Source organism: Camelina sativa, chromosome 6 (assembly GCF_030686135.1).
Source record: "Camelina sativa cultivar CO46 ecotype springtype chromosome 6, ASM3068613v1".
Lineage (NCBI taxonomy): Eukaryota > Viridiplantae > Streptophyta > Magnoliopsida > Brassicales > Brassicaceae > Camelina > Camelina sativa.
In genome coordinates, this window is record NC_141885.1 from 3,208,654 (window position 1) to 3,231,472 (window position 22,819).

Consider the following 22,819-nt stretch of genomic DNA (forward strand, 5'->3'; position numbering starts at 1 on the left):
AAACAAATGAGAGAATTGAAGAGGAACGATGCCCAAGATGCTAAGTTACGGAACTGATTCTTTTCTGTTCTTATTGATCCGTTTAATTTCTTGGTTGATTTTGTAACACTCCTGTTTCCTTTTCTTCAATTAATTCAAGAGTTAAAAAAAAAAAAAAAATGAATCCTCACCAAATGGGAAACGAATCAAATATTGAATCTCCAAAGCATCGATTTTAATAAAAACTGACTTTATCAAAAATGAAAAGGTTACATATCAAAAGACCATAAACGTATAAGATCATTGCTTTCACCTGACACGATTCATCAACCCCATTCTGATTCTTCTACATATTCTGGCCTCACCAATGGAGGATGAACTCACTTGAGTAGATTTAAATCATTAACATCAAGATCCTCTATGTGGTTTACGAAGGTAAGAACGGTACAATTATAGTTAACCGCTTCACCCAAACCTATAACTTCAACACGTCGTAGAGTGTTCCTTTCGGGATTGAAGTAGAAAACATAAAACGGTTGTTTAGGTGTGTACTTGTGCACTGCAAACACGATTTCACCACAAGTGGTTGCTCCAGCGATGCGAACGTGACGGCAAAATAATTTATTATCAGTCAAAGTGTAGGCATATTTGGACCATTCATGTTTATCACTATCATCTAGAACCCACATATGCAACTCATTAATGGCATAATCATCCCCCCCCCCCCCCCCCCCCCAATAAATCAAAGCTAATTTACCCCTGTAGTTTATCAATTGACCAAACCTTTTTACGTTAATAAAGGTGATTTTCTCTGACCTAAGATCAAAGCAAACTATCATCCTTGGAGACGTTATAACATGATCATCATTAGAACAATCAGTCGTGTCACCTAAGTAATACAAAACCCCATTGATGCATATTCCTTCACTCTGATCAATCTCATGTCGCAAGGAACATTTTGGCGCCTTTCTCCACTTCATATCTCCATCTCCAATTGTAAGAGTTTTATGACGATCATGACCAAATGGATAAGCCATCGACAATGCCTTGTATTGCCTATCAATCGGGTCAAACCCAAAAAAGCTATACGCATTTCTGAAAGTATAAAGACAAGGTAAAATCGCATACCGTCCTGTGATGGGGTTACAAACCAGACGTCTACCCTGACTTCGACGACCATGGATATAGAACAAGCCAGAAGCGTAGCCACATGAAAAACGTCTGTTGTCATCATCATAATAGATTTGTAGATCGTCTGGATCAGAGAACTTCACATGATACTCGGCAGCTGTTACAAGAGTCGATTGCTCATATGGATTCTCAAGCTGAGGCAATGAGAAGAAGCTCCACACACTGTTTTCTACTATGGCGAAAAAGAGACGCGGCTTAGCCGAGGATCTAGTCAGGAACAACTCCTTAAAATATGGACTAGTAAGCATTGATGCCCATAGCTTCGACACGCAACGAAACCTCGCGACTGACTTCGAAGGCAATCTCGATAAGATCTCCATGACGAGATCATTAATCGATGTGGGAGATGATGAAGAATTCATGCTTTACGATCAAACAAAGAAAGAGAGATGACAAAAAAAAAAAAAAAAAACTTATATATGAAGCGAATGATAAAAAGACCTAGCGAAACCTTGCTTCTAAAGATGAGACTAGCTGCGTTTTTATATATTCCGTTTTTAGTCGGTTAACAAAAATAATAATGGGCCGCCATTAATAGTCGAGACTATACACACTTCTCTACAGTATTTACAAAACTCGTAACACAACGTACAAGTTTTAGGAAGGAACATTTTCCAAGAGAATGACATTGTTTATCACCACAAGTCTGATCGCATCTGAACTGAAACGTCGTCATTATCCATAAATTCTCATAGATTTTGGCTGCATTCCAATGCAAACAATGGAATATTCACAATCTCATTCGTAGGTACGTAAAAGTATCGATCGAACTTGCTTGAAGTTTGAAGTTTTAATCCATAGTATTAACTAAAGAAAAATCGGATCAATATCGTTCGTCTAAACAACTTTAAATGATGTCACGGATCCTCATATTTTACTTTCAGTTTATACAATGTAGTCTTAATATATAACATATACTACAATACTTATTCTAAACATATAACAATATTGCTTGATATATACATCTCTTTAAATATTAGTTTGTTATGGATTGGGCCAATCTCGATAAGATCTCCAGGATGAGATCATCATTAATCGATATGGGAGATGATGAATTCATGCTTTGCGAATCAAACGAAGAAAGAGAGATGATAAAAAATAAAAGTTATATATGAAGCGAATGATAAGAAAGACATAGCTACCATTTTATATTCCCGAATTTAGTGGGTTAACAAAAATAATAATGGGCTTATTTAACGCCCAAATTGGCCGCCATTAATAGTACGAGATAGCAATACAAAAAGTATATCTTAACCTTTCTGATAATTTATCAATGATTCTAGTATGTACTTTTCGTTTAGATTGACATTGTGAATCAGAATCACGCATCATGAACTGAAAAGTCGTCATTACCATAAATTCTCATAGATTTTGCTGCATTTCAATGCAAACAATGGAATATTCACAATCTCTCATTTGTAGGTACGTAAAAGTATCCAATTTGTTTTTTTTTTTTTTTTTTTTTTCATTCATTATTCTGTCATCAACTCCGTAACATTCTTCAACCATAACTAGTCTCCCTTCACTTTCCTCATCATGCAAGTACAGAAATATGTGCTTGCTATCATAATATATATTAGTTCATTTGGATATAAATCAAATTGTATAGCTTAGTTTGAGTCTCTAGATCTATAGTTTGGTTAAGTTGGTTTAGAGGCTCTGGTTTAGGCCTTGTCAAGCAGAGAATGAGAATGAGAGTATTTTACTAATACGTGAAGCAAGATGTTAAGTCCATCATTACTTGGTCCGCAAGATACACATCTTGCTTCCCTAATATGCTTTCACTCCTCTGATCTCCTTTTGGTTCTGTGAAGAGTATTTAGCTTTAAGGGTTTACAAAAAAAACTCAACAGTTTCAACATCGATTTCAAAAATTTGAGTTACAGCCCGATTTTGACTCGAGGTTTATTCCAAACCAAAACCGAAATCACACACATCCTCTAATTAACTAAAATCAATTCTGTTGTGACAACGGAGATTGATATAAAGCAATCAAAAAAATTAGTAGTAAGAAATGGTACATATATTGATGGTAGTTATAGACTTATAGTGTAGATGGTAGCTTGAATCAATCTAATTAACATTGGAGATTGGTTTCATCTACACATGTCTATTAGGAATGTGGCCTAACTAATCCAAAAAGTTAGCTCAAGGGAAAATGATTACCACATCCTTTATATATTGCTCAAAGATCTTTTTATTCCATCCAATGTGAGACGTTGGACTCTAATAGCTACTCTCGAGATGTGGGTGGAGGAAAACTGTCTGAACCAACATCTAACATCTGGGAAATACCACATAGGTGGAAAACTAATTATTTGTAGGAAATTGTTTGTTGGACCTAACTAACCATGAGGTCTGATACCATATTATAGCTCTTGGAATTAGTAAGGCCATGTTGAATATGTTGATTAGTTTACTAGTTGCACACTAGAAGTTTTTAGAGATACATAGACCTTACAAAACTCTAACACTGTGAGCTAATGTAATTACACACTTCTCTACAATAAGTACAAAACTCTTTGACATTCTACAAGTTATAGAGAATAGAGACATTCTCGAGATAGTGACTCGATATATCTTGATCTTTCTGATATATAGCTATCGAGATTCTAGCACTTTAATTTTTGTTTAAATTGAGATTGTGAATCACAATTTTACAAGTCGCATCTGAACTGAAAAGTCGTCATTACCATAAATTCTGATAGATTGTGCTGCATTTCAATGCAAACAATGAACAGAATAGACTTCACAATCTCATTCTTAGGTACGTACAAGTATCGAACTTGGTTTTTTTCATTGTTCCATCAACTCCTTAACATTCTTCAACCATAAAAAGTGCTCTCGCTTCACTTTCCTATGCTTAGGTTCTAGGGTATTGAGTTATAAAGGGTTTAAAGGTTTTAGAATTTTAACAGATCTCAACAACTTTCAATGAGCTCCATATCAACCCGGTTCGGTTAGTGGTTAATTTAAAACCCGAACCAAATCCTAACAAAAATCAATTATATTTTCATTGTCATATATATTACTCCTTGCAAAAAAAAAAAAAAAAAAAAGATTGACAAAAAGTTCTTTACATTTTTTTTACCTAAAAGCCTCATCTTCGGAACGTCCCTATTGGGTCTTAAATAAAACTTCTTTATATTTATCCCTTTAAAGAAAAAAAAGTGAAATACTCTTATAAATTTCAAACCCTAGCTACGACACCAAATCTTTGAATTTTTTTTTTTTTGGTCGATGATAAAGAGAAGACACTTGATGGAGCAAGGAAAGAGAAAGAAACGGAGAATAGTAGTGGATTGTAATGGAAAAAGAAAAATCGATCATGACGTAAACACAGATTTGATCGTGAAGCTCGGAGCATTCGTCACCACAAGCGAAGACGAAGCTCTTTTGAAACCTTACGATGGCACTATGAACTTTAGAGTTGTGGTCCATAGCGACCACGGGGATCACTACACAACAAAAGTGGTAAGGGTTTTTCATGGCGAGGATTTGAAGTTTAATCAAGCACTAAAGGTTCCTTTAGATTGTCATGCACGTTATCTTTACATAGAATTGCTTAGATTATGGCCGCGGAGCGAACCTGGAACTTCCCGCGGAACTGTTGTGATGGGTCGGGCAAAGATTCGGTTGCCTCCCCCGACTTGCAAGATCACCTGTAAAGCCAGCCTCGTCGCTTTGAATAGTGATCGATGTGTTGTTGAAAAGGGAACCCTAAGGATTTCAATGCAACATGAAAATTCTTAATCTTAGGATAGGAGTTTTGGTTATTTCTTTTTTTTTTTTTTTTTTTTTTTAAATCTCTTGGAGATTATTTTTATAAGTTATGATATGATTGGGGCCTTTTTTAATCGTTACAACATTTTATTTTACTAATCTAAGTTGATCTTGCATTTTTTTTAATTCGATACAGTAGTTTGTTGTTTTGTATTTATTGATTTACACAAGACTGTTTTTATAGACTAGAGATGAAACATTACTACGACTGATGAAAAGGACGTTGTAAGCAGAAGGTAAAACAAATGCCTGTTGATTTGATATAGTCAGGCATGGCTACAATGAAGAACGAACAGAGCAGGACCATGAGGTTCGACTTGAACCGATACTGAATCTTTTGTTGGTCCGAAATCTTTGCCGCTCCATAGCTCGTGGCTCTTACACGAAGCTCCTTCAAGATTCTTCTTGTTTGGAAGAGCTTTGGCAATGTCTGATATCTTGGCTGATATCGTCGTTTTCACCTGATTTAAGTTGAAAAACGCGACATATACTTCTCCTCTTCTTCCCGTGGCAATCCAAGAACGAACGCCACTGGAGCTAGCTTCGGCTGCAGCAAGATGATGGTTGATCATGTCAAAACAATTAGAAAAGGGAATGTCGTAAAAAGAGAAGAGAATTTAGTTGATCTGAAGAAAACAAACCTTTTACTGGATTTAACACTGCGCAAAGACCAGAATAACTGTTTTCTAGTGTTCCATTACTGTGGAGCTCCCACATCTGAAGATATAGAGCGAGTTAAGTAGAAGTATGAAAATCAAGATAACTTAATTAAGGTTATAAGCGAGAGAGATGGGAAACCCCTCACTATACCTGGTTTGCATCTAGTTTGCAAGGTGATAAAGCTCCTTGACTATAATCTTTCGAAGTGAGCTTTTGCTGCGAGGAAGCTCCTAAACAAGACTCTGCTTTATCATTTGTTTGCAAATGAAGCTTACCTTGGTAAAACTTGTTGTGTTTTAACTCCTCATCGCTGCAACAAAATGAAGCAGATTTATCAGCTAAGAGAGGTTTGTGAAATGTAAAGTGAGTGGAGGAAACAGTTAAATAAAAAGATCATACAAAGATAGAAGAGCTTTTCTGTTGTATAAGCAAAAGGGCTTCTCTAGCTTTTCACTAGAGTATTGGTTCCAACAGATTTGTCCACGGTTCTTGTCTACAATAGACCAAGTGTTGGCTTTTGGTTCTTTGCAGCTAGTGAGACCAAAAGCATGCTTGGTTGAAATGTTCTTGCTCGTAGGATGATGAGGATGGCCTTTGTGTTTATTCTTAGATACCGTTGTCGCGGTGATGTAAGGAAACTGTAAAAATAATGAAACAGGCAGAGTTTAATGACAGAAGTTTGTAACTTGGAAACAGAGACTATGAGGTTGGAAGTTATGATTCAACAAACCTCTTTATTATTAGAGCTATAAGAATTTATCTCCAGCAGTGTAGGATTTGTGATCAGATTATAAGTAGCATCATCGAGCTTTCTCACATCACCTCCAAACATGAGAGGGGACTTGGCGATAGACCACAATGTCATCTGAATAAGTTAAATAGAACCTAAGAAATTTGAACTTGTGGGTTTAGATGGTTACTAATATACTATGAACTGTGAAGCTACAGCTACACCTGTGTCTTTTGCTCTTCAAGATTAAGATTACACGCTCGATGAGGTCCGAAGTTTGAACCTTTACCAAACATTAAGACAAGACAACATTAGTTGGAACAATCTACAGGGTTTTAGATTTTAAGATTTCGAGTCAAACCTGGATCGGTAAGCCATCCAAGAGGTAACATATCTAGGTCGGGCCATGATTTTCCTTGTAACCCTTGTGCACCGATCATACTAGAAGCAGATAAATCTCTGAAAAAGATAGAAAATTATATGACACCAAAGAAAGGTAGAAACTTGGCAAGATTATTATTCTTCAGCTTGAAAACTTTACCTTGAGATATCAAAATGTGCCGCCACATCTTTCCATGTGTCCCAATCATCACCTGTTATTCTGTACATGTTAACCAGTTGGCTAACTTCTTTAGCCATTCTAGGTGTCACACTCGTCCCTGGAGATATGGAGTACAAAACAGGCCGATCAAGCTCCTTTAGAACCTGCAAAAAATAAGAACAATATTTAATCTCTATGTACCTCTCTGACTATAAGCAGAAGATTGCTAGTTTACAAATATGTACCTCTGACACATAAGTTATCTCCTCTATATTGAAGTCAGTGCCAAATACGCAGTCATGTTTTACTAAAAACCAAGAAAACGAGACAAGATTGAGATACTCATACATTGAATTGAGATAAAGAAAGTTATAAATATAGCTCAAGCCGATTCTCTTACTGAAATCAACTCCCCATTCCGCATATTGACGATAAAGAGACCTCAAGAAAGCTTTCCCTGCACCAAGTTTGGTATTTACACTCATGAACCCATGTGACATCCACACACAAGCCTTCTCCTTGATCCCAATATCTTTCGCTCGCCACTGTCTACCTGATTCTTCATAAGCACCTCCCTTTAACGAAAAAAGAGGTCAATTAAACTGTTACTTCCATACAAACTTTATAAACCAGAAAAGATATCAAAAATCAAATACCTTAACACTATCCATAACGAGAGTATTAGCATTATATGCTTGTGTGCTTATTCCACCCATAACATGAATCCCAAACTTCAAACCCATTCTATGAACTTTCTCGGCGACTTCCTTGAAACCTTTACCGCCTTTAGAAGATGGCCATCTAACTGGATCAGGATGCATCCTTCCCCATTCATCAATCACATCAAACCCAAGAGAATCCACATAAGCTCCTTCCACTTTCTTTCTATACCAAAGGTAATCCACCACAACATACTGTATATCCAAAATAATCCACACATACAATTAAAGACCCAAACTTTCACATTCCAAATGAAGAAGAACCCAATTACATGTCCAGAAACGTGTAATAGGAAACTAAAAACTCAAACTTTCACATTCCAAATGAACAACAAAAGTCAATTACATGTCCAGAAACCTGTAACAGAAGATTAAAGACTCAAACTTTCACATTCCAAACAAAGAAGAAAACTCAATGACATGTCCAGAAACTAGTAATATCACAGACTCATCAAGTTATACCACAAAATCGACTGTGTACACTGTGCAATATACCTGATAACCATGAGGAAGAAGACGCTTAGAAATGATTTCAGCGGTCTGCAAGAACTCAGCTTCAGAGATAGTCCAACAAAAGGAATCGTACGAATTCCATCCTCTTGGAGGAAAGCTAGCATGTTGTTGTTCGCTCGACCTTGCCTCAATCCATAAACTGAAAAAAAAGACGAAATTTTTGCGATTAATCGATCACCCACTTCAAAAATCAAAAACCCATTTTCAAGTTACAGTGAAGGGAGAAGAAGGTGGAGTTGTACCAAAGATTGAGGACGATGAAGAAGACAATGAACCGGGTCGATCCGGTTTTCACTACTGATGGTCCGGTCATAGCGATGAGAAACCTGATTACGAAATTGATCTTTTTTTTCTTTCTCGACTTTGTTTCCTCTTATGTTCTTGAGAACCTGAGATTGAGAGAGAGAGAGAACACAACACGCAATTGTTGTTGTGCGTTAGTGGCGGGTACTAGTACTATCGAGAGTGCGTGACAAGAATTAAGGATTAGATTAGTAACCGTTGAGCTAAGTTTCTTTTAAATAGCATACTTGTCTTGTGATTAGTATTACACAGTTAGTACCTCAAAATCTTCTAAACCATATAGGTCGAACGAAGAGTATATATCTGCAACTTCTCTTTTTTCTTCACTAGGAACTCTTTACATAATATCAAAATGATTACAAAGATAGTAAGTGAAGAAGACTTCAAAGATTTGAAAGGTTGAAGTAAAAAAAAACAAGAAACTACCGATTTCTATAGTTTGTTGCTCCTCATCAAGACAAAATCCAGACCAAACTCATCTCATTTCAAATCAAAACAAAAGCATCATCATCAAGCTTTACACATGCATGGAGTGAGAGGATTTTCCCAAAGATCATAGTTAGGGAAAGTTTCTTCTGGCAAACCGGTTCGTGTTTGATGGGTTACAACTACATCGTCAACAAAAGTTGCCCATCCCATGTAAGGATCCCCAAATGATTTTGACATCAACCCTTTGTCCGGTTTGATTGATTTCTGTCGATGACCCATATATCTTCGTGCTCCAATGATCAGTTTTGCAAAGTTACCACCGTGTGTCATCACAAAAACATCTGATTTTAAGCAGACCAAGAAATCTAGAGCCGCGAGGCTTGTTACGTGCTTTCTAAAGGTTGTTAGTTCCTCTTTTCCTGCTAAATCCTCCTTTGTTACCTGGTTTTAGAAAAGAAAAGTTCTTGTGAGAGACAAGCATGCTGATTGATCATAGAATTTGATGAGATTGAGTCAACTGTTGTGCTTACCAAATTTGGGAACATGTTTCTTAGTGGAGCCATACGGTTTTGACCGCCATAGACTTGACCAGATGCTACATAAATTTGTGTTTCTTTTGGATAACCCATTGCACGTAGGATCACAGCAACTTCTCCTGGCTCAAGAGGGCATCGGCCTTCTTTGCGTTTCTGCAAGGCAAGCTGCCAGAGATGGGAACCATTCTGCAATACATGTTTTAGCAAATTCATTAAGGCAGCAGTGGAGGTTGTTTAGCCACCAAATAGAAGTTATCAACCACTTATAAATGTCACCTTGAAACGCCGAGGCCATTCCTTTTGTCTGTATTCTGCCATTCTAACTTTCTCTTCTCTTGTCCCAACGAAATCACAGAACGATAGACCAACCATTCCTTTTTCGAATCTAAGATGAAGGGCCCTATACAAGAGACACGATATAGTTTAATGCAGAACAATGCATAAGATCTCATGTTAAAACAAAGTTTCAATATCTGATATCTCCATACATATACGGATTTGGATTGCCAGTGCGATTTCTCATTCTAGAGACAAGTGAATCAGCCATCTGCTCTATCTCTGGGAGAAACTTGAGAGCATGATAATTTACACGGCATCGTAATCTGTTGATTTCTTGAGGTACATTGTCGTACCTGCATATTTTCAAGTACCACAAGGATATATCATCCATCATTCATAAGAATAATTATGAAGGCCTGAGCCCTTAACTATGGAATATAGAGTATACCCAAGTCGATCGACGAAAGGCTTTAAGGCCATTATCTTCTTCTCCTTTATCCGTGGCAAAACATTGTCTATATAAAATTGCGCTGCTGCATATTTAGGAATGTTTTTGACTGTTCTTCTGCAAAAGATAAATAAAATAACTCGGTCAACACCATATCTGATTAAAAAAAATTGTTGGTCAATTTTTAAATCAAATATATACACAAGCAGCACGCAGTGATGCCATTAACCACAAGCTCACTATTGAAATCTTCAAACAAGTACATCATCAACAAATAAATAAAGAAAGAGTTAACCAGCACACCTTATACTAGAGAATAGCTCTGCTTTGTCAGTGAACCAGTCAGGTATGTCTCGAACAATTCGGACATCATCCTTCAAGTAATCAATAAAATGATCTACATCAAAAATATCTTCAAATTTTCTGCACAAGAAAGTTATCAGAATCAGTAAACTATAAAAGAACATCTAGAATGTAACTCAAGAGAAAATAATCAATATTTGTAAAAGACATTACGTTGTGTCTTTCCAAATTTGGTCCTGCTTCAGTACTGGTAGAATCAGAGTTGCATTCATAATCTTAGCAACAGCTACTGCATTACAGATCTGAAAACAATAAACATAATAAGAGCATAGCTCATTTGGACATTGGCAAGAAGAAAAAGAGACAATAGCATGGAATATACATACAGCAATTCGCTGCTGATTCAAACCACCCTCAGCATGAATGAAAACATAGCCAGTTGTTTCGTTCTCAGGAGGAAGATCTGAAAAAAAAACGAAATCTAATAAGCTGACCAATCAAGGAGACTTGAACTTTCATCAAAAGATAGATCAAGATGCACATGACAATGCCAATACTCTTGCCCTTAGTACCTGAGACTCCACCAATCCGCCGCTCAGCACAAGGTTTCCAAGAAGTTGTTGCAGACAAAGGATTCTCCCATGGAGAAGGTGACTCTTTTACCTAGAAATCCAAATCAATTCAGAGAGGGATTCAAAGCTTATGCATTCAACAAACACAAACCAAAAGTCAAAAACACTTACATGTGGACAGTTGAGCACAATACCATCTTTTTTACATAAATATGGTGCGTTCTGCAGGACAACATAGGAAGCAATCTTAGTTTGAGAACAATGTCAATCCAATTTCGTATTCAAATTCAACAACTTGAACAAATTGAGCCAGAAAGATCTCAATTTTTTTCTCTTTTTTTCAGATCGAAAGAAAGAGACTTTACCAAGTGATTAATAATCCCATAAACAGAGATCAAGCTAGCAATAGCGAGAATCAAAATCAAAAGAAGCGAGATTTTATTCTTCTGAGGAGAAACCCTAATAGGATCGTCACCGAAAAAAGGAAACAAAGAGTGAAACCAGATCGGACGGTCTCGATCTCTAGAAGGATGACGTGGGCGACCATCTTCGTCGTCTCCGCCGTTGGGAGAGTGATCGTGTACGTGAGGCGATGACGAGTCCTCATCTCCGCCGCCGGCACGTAACGGAGAAGAAGAAGATCGGCTCCCGAGAGAGCTCGAGTGCCGTAACTCAGCCATTGCTCGCCTCGGACTAAAAGTCGCCAGCTTTATATAATCTCTTCTCTTTTTCTTCTTCTTCTACTATGTGGATTAGCAAAAAAAAAAAAAACAGTTCTTCAGCTGTATACTATGCGGACGCTGCTGCCATGTGAGAAGAGCTTGGAGATTCGAACACTCATAAACAGAGAGAGAGAGAAGAAATTAAAGAAGTGTTTTTTTTTTTTTTCTTTTTGAATCTTCAAAGTCAATACTCTCTAAATCAAACAGAAGATTTAGATTTACAAAAGAATCCCTATATCTTTTCAAAATTACACAATCACCCCTAAATTATCTGGTTTTATCTCATTTCCTCCATCGCCTTTTTTTAAAAAACCTAGACGTTCTCCTTCACCAGTCACATCGGCTCTTTGATACTCTTCCGGCGAGATTCCGACCGGTAAGTCGAACTCAGATCCGATCCCATTCTTTATCAGTTTCTCTCTTTGCTTTCTCATTTTTGTAACCTGAATTTTGCAGAAACGAAGATGAACACGATAGCGAAGCGAGTTACGGGATTCGTGACTAGTCATAGCCACCAGCTGCAGCAGGAGCGAGGGATAAGAGTGAAGGTTTTCTCCGGTGATTTGGACAAGGCGCTGACGATATTGCAGAAGAAGATGCAGTCAAGTGGTATGGAGAGGCTAATCAAAGCGACTCAGACTCATCACATTAAGAACTCGGAGAAGAAGGTTCTCGCTAGGAAGGATCTTGAACGCAGAATCAAATCCATTGACTTTGCTCGCAAACTCCAATCAATCCTTATCAAGAAAGTCAGGTATATGTTTCAGATTGCTTCCCCCCCCCCCCCCCCCCTCCACTCAAAAATCAAATCTTTTACATCTTTTGTGTTGTTTTGTGGTTAGTAAGATCTTTTTTTGTTTTTGTCATTGTTCTTCTTTGCAGAGGTTTATGAGAGCTGAAGCTGAGCCAACAGTGCTGCTATTACCATTCATCAGTATCTTATTTCAATGTTGATCAGTGTTAGATATAACATAACACAGTTGTGGTTCAGAGTTTTTTTTTTTTTTTGTTCATTTTGAACTTTTGATGAATGGAATCAAATGTGGAATTGGTATCTATTAGTTGTTGTTTACTCTATGAATAACAAAGGCTTCTCTTTTCCTACGTTTATCATAATTATTAGGGAAGAACATCAGATACAAGAAGTATATATGTACTCAAAGTTGTTTCTGGGATCTTAGATAGTTCGTGACAGGGTACAGTGCGCTGCTTCTCTGCTTGCACTGTCTTTCTTGTACCCTGAGATGATTCTGCTTTAAAGCTTAGGTTAACTCTTTCCAGAGATGAAGTAAGAGCAAATACTGTTTCCTGACCAATCTGTGATTGCACTGAAGATCCTTGGAAAGTACCTTTTGTATAGGTTTAATTGGTTGTTTGCTTCCTCCTCTTTACTAGTATCTGTTTGGTCAGGCTCGACATGTAGTTTTCTTTGTCAACTTTTGTAGTAATCGTCATTGCAGAGTCTTAGGTTTCATGTTTGATGCTGCAGAAATTGATCAGAGAACACAATACATATGCAGAAACAAAAGTGTTTAGCATCAGATTTGCAGTAACCAGATCATGGCCTTCTTGATCTATAGGAGACATATCTTTAATATGTGCGTAGTTTAATGATCTATCAGCTTGCATCAAGGAGTCATTTTTTTCTATCTTCTCTATCGGAAAGTTCTTGAAGAGGATCAATCAAAGTCACCATTTTGGATTCTAGATCATAATAGGTTTATCTTCCTTACCTACTAGAAGAATGATATTGCAAAAGGGTTTAGCGGAAGAAACTTTAGGAGTCCAATATGATGAGGTGGTACGTAACAACGACTCCTTCTCTTAAACATTTTACAAATTGAGGTGTCTGAGCTGCTGAATCTGAACACATTCACAGCATTTGAGTTTTACTTGTGTTGCATTTGACCTTTTTTACCAAAATGTTACCATTGTTTGTTAAAAGTTCATTTCATTTTCTCAGACATATTCGTTAGAGAAACCCAAGTGCTCTCAGACTCAACATCTTTCCCCCGGAATGAGCTGAATAAAGATTGATTTACATATATATACTCCAGTGATATGTTACTGTAAGTTCCTTAACCAGTCTAAACTAGAATCGAGATCTTTATTGGGGTTTTGGAGAATTTGGACTGAGTATTTTAGTAATTACATCTTTCTTGATACACTTTTGAATGAGAAAAGAAAGAGGTAATGTTTTTATAGTTTTTTTTTTTTTTTTTTTTTGTTTTGTCTTTAGAGAGATTAGAGTCTGATTTAAAATTAGTGCAAGGAATCTACAAAAAGATTACTTGCTTCGTTCTATCACTTTCATTCCTTGATTTTGTTTTCAACAACAAGAATCCTTACTTGAACTTGTCACCAAGTTATTCTCTCTCCCTCTCTCTCTATCTCATTTAGAAATTAGAAACAATTCAAATCTCTCTCTCCCTTCTCATTCTTTCATCTCAAGTCTTTACTTAACTCAATTTCCTTTGATGCTTTTTTAGCTTCGTACGTCCTCTAAATGTCTCATCATGATCACTATGAAACCAACCCTCATTTCGCGCGAATTCCAACTCAGAATCCACATCTCAAAGGCGGTGGTGCTTCTACCTCACAAACATCTCCACATCAACCTCTCATCCCACCCATTCCACACCACAAAACCCCTAAACACAAAACTCCACACCACAAAACCCCGCAACCTCACCCAGTCGCTCCACCCGGAATCCTAATCAAGTCTCGTGGTCGCCACCGTGACAATCCAATCCAAGAACCAACACATTCTATAATACCTTTACCATTAAACCCAGAAGACAAACTCCCACCAAGAAAAACTCCAAACTCTGCAAAAAGACCATTACTATTAAGCCCTGAAGATCATCATCATCAACAACAACAACAACAACAACGACCTCCACCACCACAACCACCCCCACGTGGAGGCGGGTATGGATCAACATTACCTCCAATACCTAAACCAAGTCCATGGAGAACCGCTCCAACACCATCACCGCATCGCCGCGGTGGTCCACGGTTACCACCTCCTTCAAGAGAGACAAGCACAATGACATGGTCAGCTGCATTTTGCTGTGCAATATTCTGGGTCCTTCTTATTCTCGGCGGTCTAATCGTCCTTATCGTCTACCTCGTGTACCGTCCTCGTTCTCCCTACGTCGATATCTCAGCCGCTAACCTAAACGCTGCTTACCTCGACATGGGGTTCTTGCTAAACGGTGATCTAACCATTTTAGCAAACGTCACAAACCCAAGCAAGAAAAGCAGTGTGGACTTTACCTATGCGACGTTCGAGCTTTACTATTACAACAACCTCATAGCGACTCAATACATTGAACCGTTCAAGGTTCCAAAAAAAATGTCGATCTTTGCAAATATTCATCTTGTGAGTAGTCAGGTTCAGCTTCAGCCAACACAGAGCAGGGAGCTGCAGCGTCAGATTGAAACCGGTCCGGTTTTGTTGAACCTAAGAGGAACGTTTCACGCACGTTCCTACTTTGGACCATTGTTTAGGTACTCTTATCGGTTGCATACTCATTGCAGCGTTTCGTTTAATAGTCCTCCTTCAGGAGCTATGCGAGCTAGAAGATGCAATACCAGACGCTAGCGTTTTGCGATTGCCTTTGCTCCTTTTCTTTTCATTTTTTTTTTTTGCCAGATTTAGAAATAATTAATATTCTGTATTTATAGGTCTGACAAGAATTGTTAAATGTTAATGGTAATCATTTTATTTTAATTGCGTCATTAGTTTTTGTAAAGTAGAATGTTCCAAACTTAAGAGGCTGTTTTAAGACTTTTAACTTTATAAATTTGACACGGAAGGAGAAGAATCTATATATAATAACAATCCGAATAAATGCGACCAACAGTTATGTTTTTTCAATCGTACCTTTTTAATATTTTCCAAAAAGTAGTGATGGTTCATTAAAACGGTTATTTATGAAAAGTTACAACGGTTCACTGTAGAGTTGTGTTTATTGGAACATTCGTATCGTTTGAAATCTATATATATATATATACATATATTTGTATGTTTGAACTGTTTTCATTTTTTTTGTCATGACAAAATAATATAAATTTTCAATATCACCAGTTTTTACAGCTTTCTAAATTATTCTCTAGCATTATTCTTTTAAAAGTAAAAGAAATTCCTCCAATTCTTGATTTAACAAAAGATTTTTAGAATGATGAATCTAATTTGCAACTTATAGTTAATTTTAAATATAAAAATTTAATAAAAATAAGTAGAGTTTTTTTTCAACAGTTAGATGGATTATATAGTTACTTTTTGAATTTGACATTTTCAATATGATAATAAAGATGCATTCTATTTAAAATCAGTTTATATGAATTATTAGGTATAATCAAGTGCAAACAGTTGCGATTTTTCGTAATACCTTTTCGTAAAATTTTGTTTTTGTTTTTTATTTTTTTTAAAAAATTCAAACGGTTATATCTGTTTATTGTAGAGTTGTTTCTTTTCACTATATTTTATTTATATTTTTCATCACAACTTTCGTTCTAATATGTGTATGACGTCATTGACGTGTGTCTATTTAAATAGTCATGTCTTCTGAACTCTCTTTATATTTGTCTCTTCATCAGTAACCAACAAGTTTGTTAAAACAAATTTCTCATTTTATTTTGAGTCTAAATAATTAAATATCAATATCTAATATTCAACGTTATTCTATAATCTAAATAAAAATTTAGAAATCCTTATAGCAATAGAGAAATTTAATACGACTTAATATAGAATTTACAGTTGCGTCTTTTTATCGTAACTTTTCGTTAAAACTATTTTAATATTTAAATTTTATTTTATCATGTTTTTGAAAGTTGTATGTTTTAATTTCAATTTTTCTTTGATATAGTTTCACTCATTATTAAATACATTTTTAATTATAATTATTTAATAAAAATTACATTTACTCATTACAACCATTAATTCAATATTCTCAGTTAAGATCACTTTGTCATTATGATTTTTTTAATTGTAGCTCTTTACCATAATTCTTCATAAAATATCTTATATATTTATAACATTTTTTTAAACCAAACATTAAATAAATTAAAAGATTACTTCAAGATTGGTTGCCCAAACAGGAGGATAAGAGTTTACAAAAGAAGTTTCAAAAATTAAAGATCTTGAAGATCGGACAAGACAATCTGCCCTAACGTTGGACTCACGAGGGATCTTGATCAAGGTAAAGGAAGGGAGATAATACTTGAAACAGTGTTTTTTGCAAAGTTACATCTATTCTACATAATCTTGTTTGTTTATAAGTTTTCATTTTGATGGTTGTGTTTTTTGTAACATTTTATGTTTAATGTTTATGTATTCAAAATATTCTATTACATTCAAATGATTTCATAATGTATAGTTTTAAATTTTAAATTTATTTATTTTTTTCTAAAATACTTCCCCCGCGACATCAGGAGGGAAGGGGGTGAGTCCTAGTAATAATAGTATTTAAGGAACATTTTAACATGATTTTTCATTTTACTTTTTGGTCTAAAAGCCATTGCATTATTTAACTATAAACATTTAATGGTCTGTTAAAATCAAATGTAAAATCAATGAGGATTCGATCAAAAAATAACACTGGCTTCCAAGTTCCAACTGTAATTAACAAAATTAATTAACGAATAACACCTGATATAAATGATCGAAATCTTTTGACTTGTCTTACTAATTATTTTTATATAATTAATAATCAAAGAAAGTTCATTTTTTGTGTTCAAATAATCAAAGAAAGATTAAAGTAACTAAGTAACTGTAGACGAAAAAAAAAGACTAACGGAGAGAAAAGTAGAAAAGTAAGTGTAATTCATAGAATATGGCACACATAACGAAGAGAAAAGTAGAAAAGGCCCACTTATGGCCCATTAAGCCCAACATAATAAAAACTATAACACGAAATGACCCGACCCGACCCGATCGCCCATATCTGGCCCCGTTCATCAGTTTGCCCGGAGCACAAGAAACATCCTTCCATAATTTGCTTTGCCATTCTCCAGTTTATCTCACACAGTTCCTTAATTTCGCTACTCAATTTCGTTCTTCAGGTATGTATCAGTCCCCTAACTGTGATTATTTTGACTTTACAATGAACTATTAGGGTCTATGATTTATCACACACACGAAAGTAATCTCGTGTTAGATCCGATTTGATCTGTGAAAGGAAGCTCCTTTTGTTAATACCCTGATTTGGGTTTATCTAAAGCTTCATGATTTTGCATAATTTATTGAATGGTTTGGTGATTCGACGATTCTGTATAGGAATTTTGACAATGAAGCTTGACACTAGTGGATTTGAGACAAGTATGCCTGTGATTGGCTTTGGATCAAACAGTGAGATGCTTGATGGGGTTTCGTCTGTACCTTCGTTTGATCTTCCTCGTACAACTGATGTGAGTTTGAGTTTCAAAATTCAGTTTTTGTTACAGATTCTAATACTTTTGAATTTGATTATTATTTAATTGTGGGATTTTGTTTTTTTTTTTTTGAGTTTGATGGGTTTCAGAAGAAATCTGTGGAGATGGTGAAGCCTGCAAAGGGTACAACTACACTTGCGTTTATCTTTAAAGAAGGAGTTATGGTAGCTGCTGATTCTCGAGCTAGCATGGGAGGATATATCTGTATGTTTCTCTCTTTGAATTTGCTTTTTTTTTCTTTTTTTTTTTTATGTTTATTTCATATCTCTATATGTGTTTGGTTGTGTCTTTTGACCTCTCTAAAGATTGAAGTAGATTCTTGCTGGCTTTATTTCTGTGTTGGATTGTTAAACGAAGTTCTTATCTTTATTATGTTTGCCATTGATATTGTACATAGAAGAAACTAGGCATTTGTGTGATTGCTGATGTTTTGTTTGTGTGTTTTACATTTTTGTCTAATCCAGCGTCGCAGTCTGTGAAGAAGATTATTGAAATTAATCCTTATATGCTTGGTACAATGGCTGGTGGTGCTGCTGATTGCCAATTCTGGCACAGAAATCTGGGAATTAAGGTACCTAACGATCATTTTTTGCTAGCTTTCTGAATTGTTGACTACGTCTATCAGTTATCTTCATTGCTGTGGCAATCTGGTTCCGTCTCACCTCTCCTTTTTTCATATAGCTAATCTCCTTTTTTGTTATGGAGTTGATGTAGACAAGGGCATACATATGGGTTCTTTGATTTCTTGTATCTAAAAGCTTGTCCCAGTTTATGCTATTGTAGTTTGTTTCCTAACTTGTATACCAAAACTGGACTCTATGTCTTTAATAGAGGGTGTGGTTTATTTGTTTATCTTAGTGCCGTCTACATGAGCTGGCAAACAAAAGAAGGATCTCTGTATCAGGAGCCTCAAAGCTTCTTGCTAACATGCTCTATTCATACCGTGGAATGGGACTTTCCGTTGGCACAATGATTGCTGGATGGGATGAAACAGTCAGTACCCCAATCTTTATATCCAAACCGTTATTTCCTTTCCGGTCTATAGTTTCACTCAGCAAAGCGAAATGTTGAGACGCTAAAATTGTATAATCTTTATTGAAATAGGGCCCTGGATTGTACTATGTTGACAACGAAGGAGGACGACTTAAGGGAGACAGATTCTCTGTTGGTTCCGGTTCACCATACGCCTACGGTGTTCTCGACAGCGGGTATTTCTCTATTTCAACCCTACTTCTCTTTTAGTCACAATCCCACACCAAAGTTTCAGTAGTATTATAACCACTCAATCTTATGATCGTTTTGTCAACAGATACAAATTCGATATGTCGATTGAAGAAGCCTCAGAGTTAGCAAGGAGATCCATCTACCACGCTACATTCCGTGATGGAGCTAGTGGTGGAGTTGCTAGCGGTAAAAGAACAATCATTTCTTCTGGCAATACATTATTCTTGTGATTGTAAGTTTGTAACTTTACAAGTGTATTTAACTTTCCCTAATCTCTATTGATCAGTGTACCACGTTGGGCCTCAAGGATGGACGAAACTCTCTGGAGATGACGTTGGCGAGCTACATTACCATTATTACCCAGTGGCTCCAGCCACCGCGGAACATGTTATGGAAGAGGCCGCCTAGTAAACACAGTGATTCTCTTATCTTTTAAAGAATTTTACAACATCACATGGCTAGTTTTCTTTGTTGATGCTAAGAACAGAATCATAGGTTCATGTTTCTCCTGTATCGTTAATGATGTAGACTTTTAGAGTGGCCACCATTTTCCGTGACCCTATTTATATGGGGATTGCATGCGGGCAAACATTTCTTCATCGGGATAAAATGTTTGAACAAAACCTTCTATGAGCTTTTCTTTTCTAGCCAGTTGAAGTTAATTATGCTACGATGATTATTGAAGTAATTAGTTAGACTTGATTGCTAATGGAAACCCAATTGCTCTCGATTAGCTTCAGTCTTGTATTAGGTCTTGTGTTGGATCAACCCCTATATATATATTACGTACAGTGTTATAATCCTGTCTTTGTGAATCCTGTGATCATCACTTTGACCTTGCGAAGCTTTTGAATCAGATCAAAATCATTACATGTTTGCTACACTAAAATCTTTGTAAAACAATATCATTAGTCATGACGTAAGTCAAAAGGTTTTAACATCCTGTAGAGATATTAAAAAATCTATGATAGTAGTTTGATTTTAGTTTAAAAAAAAAAAGAAAATAACTAAACTCTAAAACAATATCATGACGTAATTTCCAATTATAAATTTTTTAAGTAAATTTTTTTGTGTGTAAACTAAAATAAAATGTGGTGACAAATAATATTCTTGTGATTCATGTGATTCAAAATATCTTGGATTCTTTGGTCACCTAACCAAATTATTCGACTTTTTCCTTTTTTTTTCTTCTAAAATAATACGTTTAACGATTTGGAATATTTTTATTTTGAATAAAAAAATGTAAATTATTCTTGAGTGAGAAGAATTGTTTGTAGAAGAAATTGTTCAAGGACAGTAGTTTGAAGATCATAATTTGTTCTCCTTCGTATCAGAGCACATCTGCTTACTCAATTTAATTCACATCTCTTTTCACCTGAACTTTTTTTGTAACCAAAACTTTATCAAATTAAGCTGATGTGATGTGTAGGTACTAAAAGAAACTAATTTAATCATTTTATACAGTAAAAGAAAATATAAATAAATAGCCACAGGCCCATGACACATATACGGTTTTGAAAAAATGATTTATTATACATGCAAATTGAGTTAAATTATTATTTCTTTTAAAAGTTAATATTAGTGAGGATGTCAGAAAATAATTGAAGAGAGCAATATTGCTATACATATGTCTTTCTTTCCCTTCATCAGCCATCAAATCAACAAATGGCTACAGTTTGGTTTCTATCACTTCTCTTTCTCTCTTGTATTCTCCTTCTTGCCGCTTTGAGACTCAAGAAGCAGCGGCAACATCAAGGGAAACCACCGTCTCCTCCTGGATTTCCGATCATCGGCAACTTGCATCAGCTCGGAGAATTACCACATCAGTCTCTATGGAGACTCTCCAAAAAGTATGGTCCTGTGATGCTTTTGAAGTTTGGAAGTATCCCAACAGTCATAGTTTCTTCATCTGAAACAGCAAAGCAAGCTCTGAAAATACATGACCTCCATTGTTGTAGCCGTCCTAGCTTAGCAGGTATCACTCAACACATACTTAAATTTTGATTTTGGTTTCTTTGTTCATAGGATTAAACAAAACATATATTTATTTAGGACCAAGAGCGCTCTCATACAACTACCTAGACATAGTTTTCTCACCTTTCAATGATTACTGGAAAGAATTAAGGAGGATTTGTGTCCAAGAACTCTTCAGTGTCAACCGAGTTCACTTGATACAACCCATTAAGGACGAGGAAGTCAAGAAACTGATGGATTCCTTCTCGGAATCAGCTGCTCAGCAAACTCCGATTAACTTGAGCGAGAAGTTAGCTTCTTTAACAGTAGGCGTGATATGCAAGGCAGCATTTGGTGTGAGTTTCCAAGGAACTGTACTCAACAGTGACAATTTCGACAAGTTAATCCATGATGCATTTTTGTTTTTGGGGAGCTTCTCTGCCTCCGATTATTTTCCAACTGGTGGTTGGATCGTCGACTGGCTCACAGGTTTACAGGGGCAGAGAGAGAGAAGCGTGAGAGGTCTCGATGCGTTCTATGAACAAATGTTTGATATACATAAACAGGGGAACAAAGAAGGAGTTGAAGATTTTGTGCACTTGTTCTTGAGGTTAGAGAAAGAAGGAACTGTTCTTGGATATGGCAAGCTCACAAGAAACCATATCAAAGCAGTCTTAATGGTAAATATACGCAATTCAGTTGTAGGATTGTATTACCTGATTATTATATAATTCTTTTAATGGTCTTATTACAGAATGTTCTTCTTGGAGGCATCGGCACATCTGCAATAACAATGACATGGGCAATGACAGAACTTATGAGAAACCCGCGAGTAATGAAGAAAGTGCAATCCGAAATTAGAAATCAAATTGGTAACAAGTCAGTGATCAGCTTGAATGACATAGATCAGCTCCACTATCTGAAAATGGTGATCAATGAAACATGGAGGCTACATCCTCCAGCACCTCTTTTGGTTCCAAGAGAAGTTATGTCTGATTTTGAGATCAACGGCTACACGATTCCAGCCAAGACACGACTTTATGTGAATGTTTGGGCTATCGGACGTGATCCGGATACTTGGAAAGACCCAGAGGAGTTTCTTCCAGAGAGGTTTATTAATAGTAACATTGATGCAAAAGGACAAAACTTTGAGCTATTACCATTTGGAAGTGGTAGGAGAATGTGTCCTGCCATGTACATGGGGACAACAATGGTGGAGTTTGGTCTTGCAAATATGTTGTATCAATTTGACTGGAAATTACCGGAAGGCATGGTGGTGGAAGATATCGACATGGAAGAATCTCCTGGCCTCAATGCGAGCAAGAAAAACGAGCTTCCACTTCTTCCTGTAAAGTTTTTACATCACTGATCAAGTAAAATAATTAAGCTTTTCTTGATTTTAATAAATATTGTAGTATAGTATCGATTGTACTAAATAAAACTAAATGGTGTGTTTCCGGTTTAATCAAGTTTGTTATGTCAAGTTTGAGAAAACC

At 36.1% G+C, this 22,819-nt stretch overlaps 7 protein-coding genes and 1 pseudogene across 8 annotated transcripts; 5 read left to right on the top strand and 3 right to left on the bottom strand.

Annotated features, from left to right (window-relative positions):
• Window positions 1-305: 305 nt before the first annotated feature.
• LOC104793913 (F-box protein At2g16450 pseudogene) lies at window positions 306-1,532 on the bottom strand (annotated as a pseudogene).
• A 2,899-nt stretch (window positions 1,533-4,431) lies between these two features.
• Window positions 4,432-4,923, top strand: LOC147942197 (uncharacterized). The gene has a single exon (XM_087455965.1). It carries the CDS (start codon window positions 4,432-4,434, stop codon window positions 4,921-4,923), a length of 492 nt encoding a protein of 163 aa, XP_087312091.1.
• Window positions 4,924-5,038: 115 nt separating this feature from the next.
• On the bottom strand, window positions 5,039-8,688 carry LOC104790270 (uncharacterized). The gene is made up of 13 exons (XM_010515981.3): window positions 8,359-8,688; window positions 8,099-8,255; window positions 7,541-7,798; window positions 7,285-7,459; window positions 7,130-7,191; window positions 6,885-7,048; window positions 6,705-6,802; window positions 6,568-6,626; window positions 6,344-6,478; window positions 6,013-6,251; window positions 5,764-5,923; window positions 5,595-5,670; window positions 5,039-5,500 (listed from the first exon to the last, which is right to left on the bottom strand). Exons 1-13 carry the CDS (start codon window positions 8,427-8,429, stop codon window positions 5,220-5,222), a joined length of 1,935 nt encoding a protein of 644 aa, XP_010514283.2. The 5' UTR covers window positions 8,430-8,688; the 3' UTR covers window positions 5,039-5,219.
• A 31-nt stretch (window positions 8,689-8,719) lies between these two features.
• Window positions 8,720-12,014, bottom strand: LOC104790271 (protein PECTIC ARABINOGALACTAN SYNTHESIS-RELATED). The gene is made up of 11 exons (XM_010515982.3): window positions 11,352-12,014; window positions 11,158-11,208; window positions 10,987-11,077; window positions 10,801-10,877; window positions 10,628-10,716; window positions 10,415-10,534; window positions 10,112-10,228; window positions 9,873-10,016; window positions 9,661-9,784; window positions 9,379-9,570; window positions 8,720-9,289 (listed from the first exon to the last, which is right to left on the bottom strand). Exons 1-11 carry the CDS (start codon window positions 11,664-11,666, stop codon window positions 8,930-8,932), a joined length of 1,680 nt encoding a protein of 559 aa, XP_010514284.1. The 5' UTR covers window positions 11,667-12,014; the 3' UTR covers window positions 8,720-8,929.
• Window positions 12,015-12,172: 158 nt separating this feature from the next.
• LOC104790272 (uncharacterized) lies at window positions 12,173-12,812 on the top strand. Its single transcript, XM_010515984.3, has 2 exons — window positions 12,173-12,462; window positions 12,591-12,812. Exons 1-2 carry the CDS (start codon window positions 12,173-12,175, stop codon window positions 12,598-12,600), a joined length of 300 nt encoding a protein of 99 aa, XP_010514286.1. The 3' UTR covers window positions 12,601-12,812.
• A 1,308-nt stretch (window positions 12,813-14,120) lies between these two features.
• On the top strand, window positions 14,121-15,441 carry LOC104790273 (uncharacterized). The gene has a single exon (XM_010515986.2). It carries the CDS (start codon window positions 14,215-14,217, stop codon window positions 15,313-15,315), a length of 1,101 nt encoding a protein of 366 aa, XP_010514288.1. The 5' UTR covers window positions 14,121-14,214; the 3' UTR covers window positions 15,316-15,441.
• A 2,038-nt stretch (window positions 15,442-17,479) lies between these two features.
• On the top strand, window positions 17,480-19,993 carry LOC104790274 (proteasome subunit beta type-5-B). 2 transcript variants are annotated; one of them, XM_087455796.1, is made up of 8 exons: window positions 17,480-17,777; window positions 17,992-18,122; window positions 18,236-18,350; window positions 18,611-18,717; window positions 19,005-19,139; window positions 19,251-19,354; window positions 19,456-19,556; window positions 19,657-19,993. In XM_087455796.1, the coding sequence occupies exons 1-8, from the start codon at window positions 17,549-17,551 to the stop codon at window positions 19,776-19,778; spliced, it is 1,044 nt and encodes a 347-aa protein (XP_087311922.1). In that variant the 5' UTR covers window positions 17,480-17,548; the 3' UTR covers window positions 19,779-19,993. The 2 variants fall into 2 exon arrangements, with proteins under 2 accessions (XP_087311922.1, XP_010514289.1); XM_010515987.3 differs by having other exon boundaries at window positions 17,649-17,777; window positions 18,221-18,350.
• A 935-nt stretch (window positions 19,994-20,928) lies between these two features.
• On the top strand, window positions 20,929-22,817 carry LOC104790275 (cytochrome P450 71B37). Its single transcript, XM_010515988.3, has 3 exons — window positions 20,929-21,345; window positions 21,423-22,003; window positions 22,078-22,817. Exons 1-3 carry the CDS (start codon window positions 21,036-21,038, stop codon window positions 22,690-22,692), a joined length of 1,506 nt encoding a protein of 501 aa, XP_010514290.2. The 5' UTR covers window positions 20,929-21,035; the 3' UTR covers window positions 22,693-22,817.
• Window positions 22,818-22,819: the final 2 nt, after the last annotated feature.

Bases quoted from the DNA above. Each gene is read 5' to 3' on its own strand.
- LOC104790270 (XM_010515981.3), bottom strand. From the start codon at position 8,429: ATGACCGGACCATCAGTAGTGAAAACCGGATCGACCCGGTTCATTGTC. The intron at 6,627-6,704 runs GTTTGACTCGAA...TGTTTGGTAAAG, and splicing joins TGGATGGCTTACCGATCCAG to GTTCAAACTTCGGACCTCAT. The intron at 6,479-6,567 runs GTGTAGCTGTAG...TAACTTATTCAG, and splicing joins TTGAAGAGCAAAAGACACAG to ATGACATTGTGGTCTATCGC.
- LOC104790274 (XM_087455796.1), top strand. From the start codon at position 17,549: ATGGCACACATAACGAAGAGAAAAGTAGAAAAGGCCCACTTATGGCCC. The intron at 18,123-18,235 runs GTGAGTTTGAGT...GATGGGTTTCAG, and splicing joins ATCTTCCTCGTACAACTGAT to AAGAAATCTGTGGAGATGGT. The intron at 19,355-19,455 runs GTATTTCTCTAT...TTTTGTCAACAG, and splicing joins TACGGTGTTCTCGACAGCGG to ATACAAATTCGATATGTCGA.
- LOC104790271 (XM_010515982.3), bottom strand. From the start codon at position 11,666: ATGGCTGAGTTACGGCACTCGAGCTCTCTCGGGAGCCGATCTTCTTCT. The intron at 10,878-10,986 runs GTACTAAGGGCA...TTTTTTTTTCAG, and splicing joins GCGGATTGGTGGAGTCTCAG to ATCTTCCTCCTGAGAACGAA. The intron at 9,290-9,378 runs GTAAGCACAACA...TTCTAAAACCAG, and splicing joins GAAACATGTTCCCAAATTTG to GTAACAAAGGAGGATTTAGC.
- LOC147942197 (XM_087455965.1), top strand. From the start codon at position 4,432: ATGGAGCAAGGAAAGAGAAAGAAACGGAGAATAGTAGTGGATTGTAAT.
- LOC104790272 (XM_010515984.3), top strand. From the start codon at position 12,173: ATGAACACGATAGCGAAGCGAGTTACGGGATTCGTGACTAGTCATAGC.
- LOC104790275 (XM_010515988.3), top strand. From the start codon at position 21,036: ATGGCTACAGTTTGGTTTCTATCACTTCTCTTTCTCTCTTGTATTCTC. The intron at 21,346-21,422 runs GTATCACTCAAC...ATATTTATTTAG, and splicing joins TAGCCGTCCTAGCTTAGCAG to GACCAAGAGCGCTCTCATAC. The intron at 22,004-22,077 runs GTAAATATACGC...GTCTTATTACAG, and splicing joins ATATCAAAGCAGTCTTAATG to AATGTTCTTCTTGGAGGCAT.
- LOC104790273 (XM_010515986.2), top strand. From the start codon at position 14,215: ATGTCTCATCATGATCACTATGAAACCAACCCTCATTTCGCGCGAATT.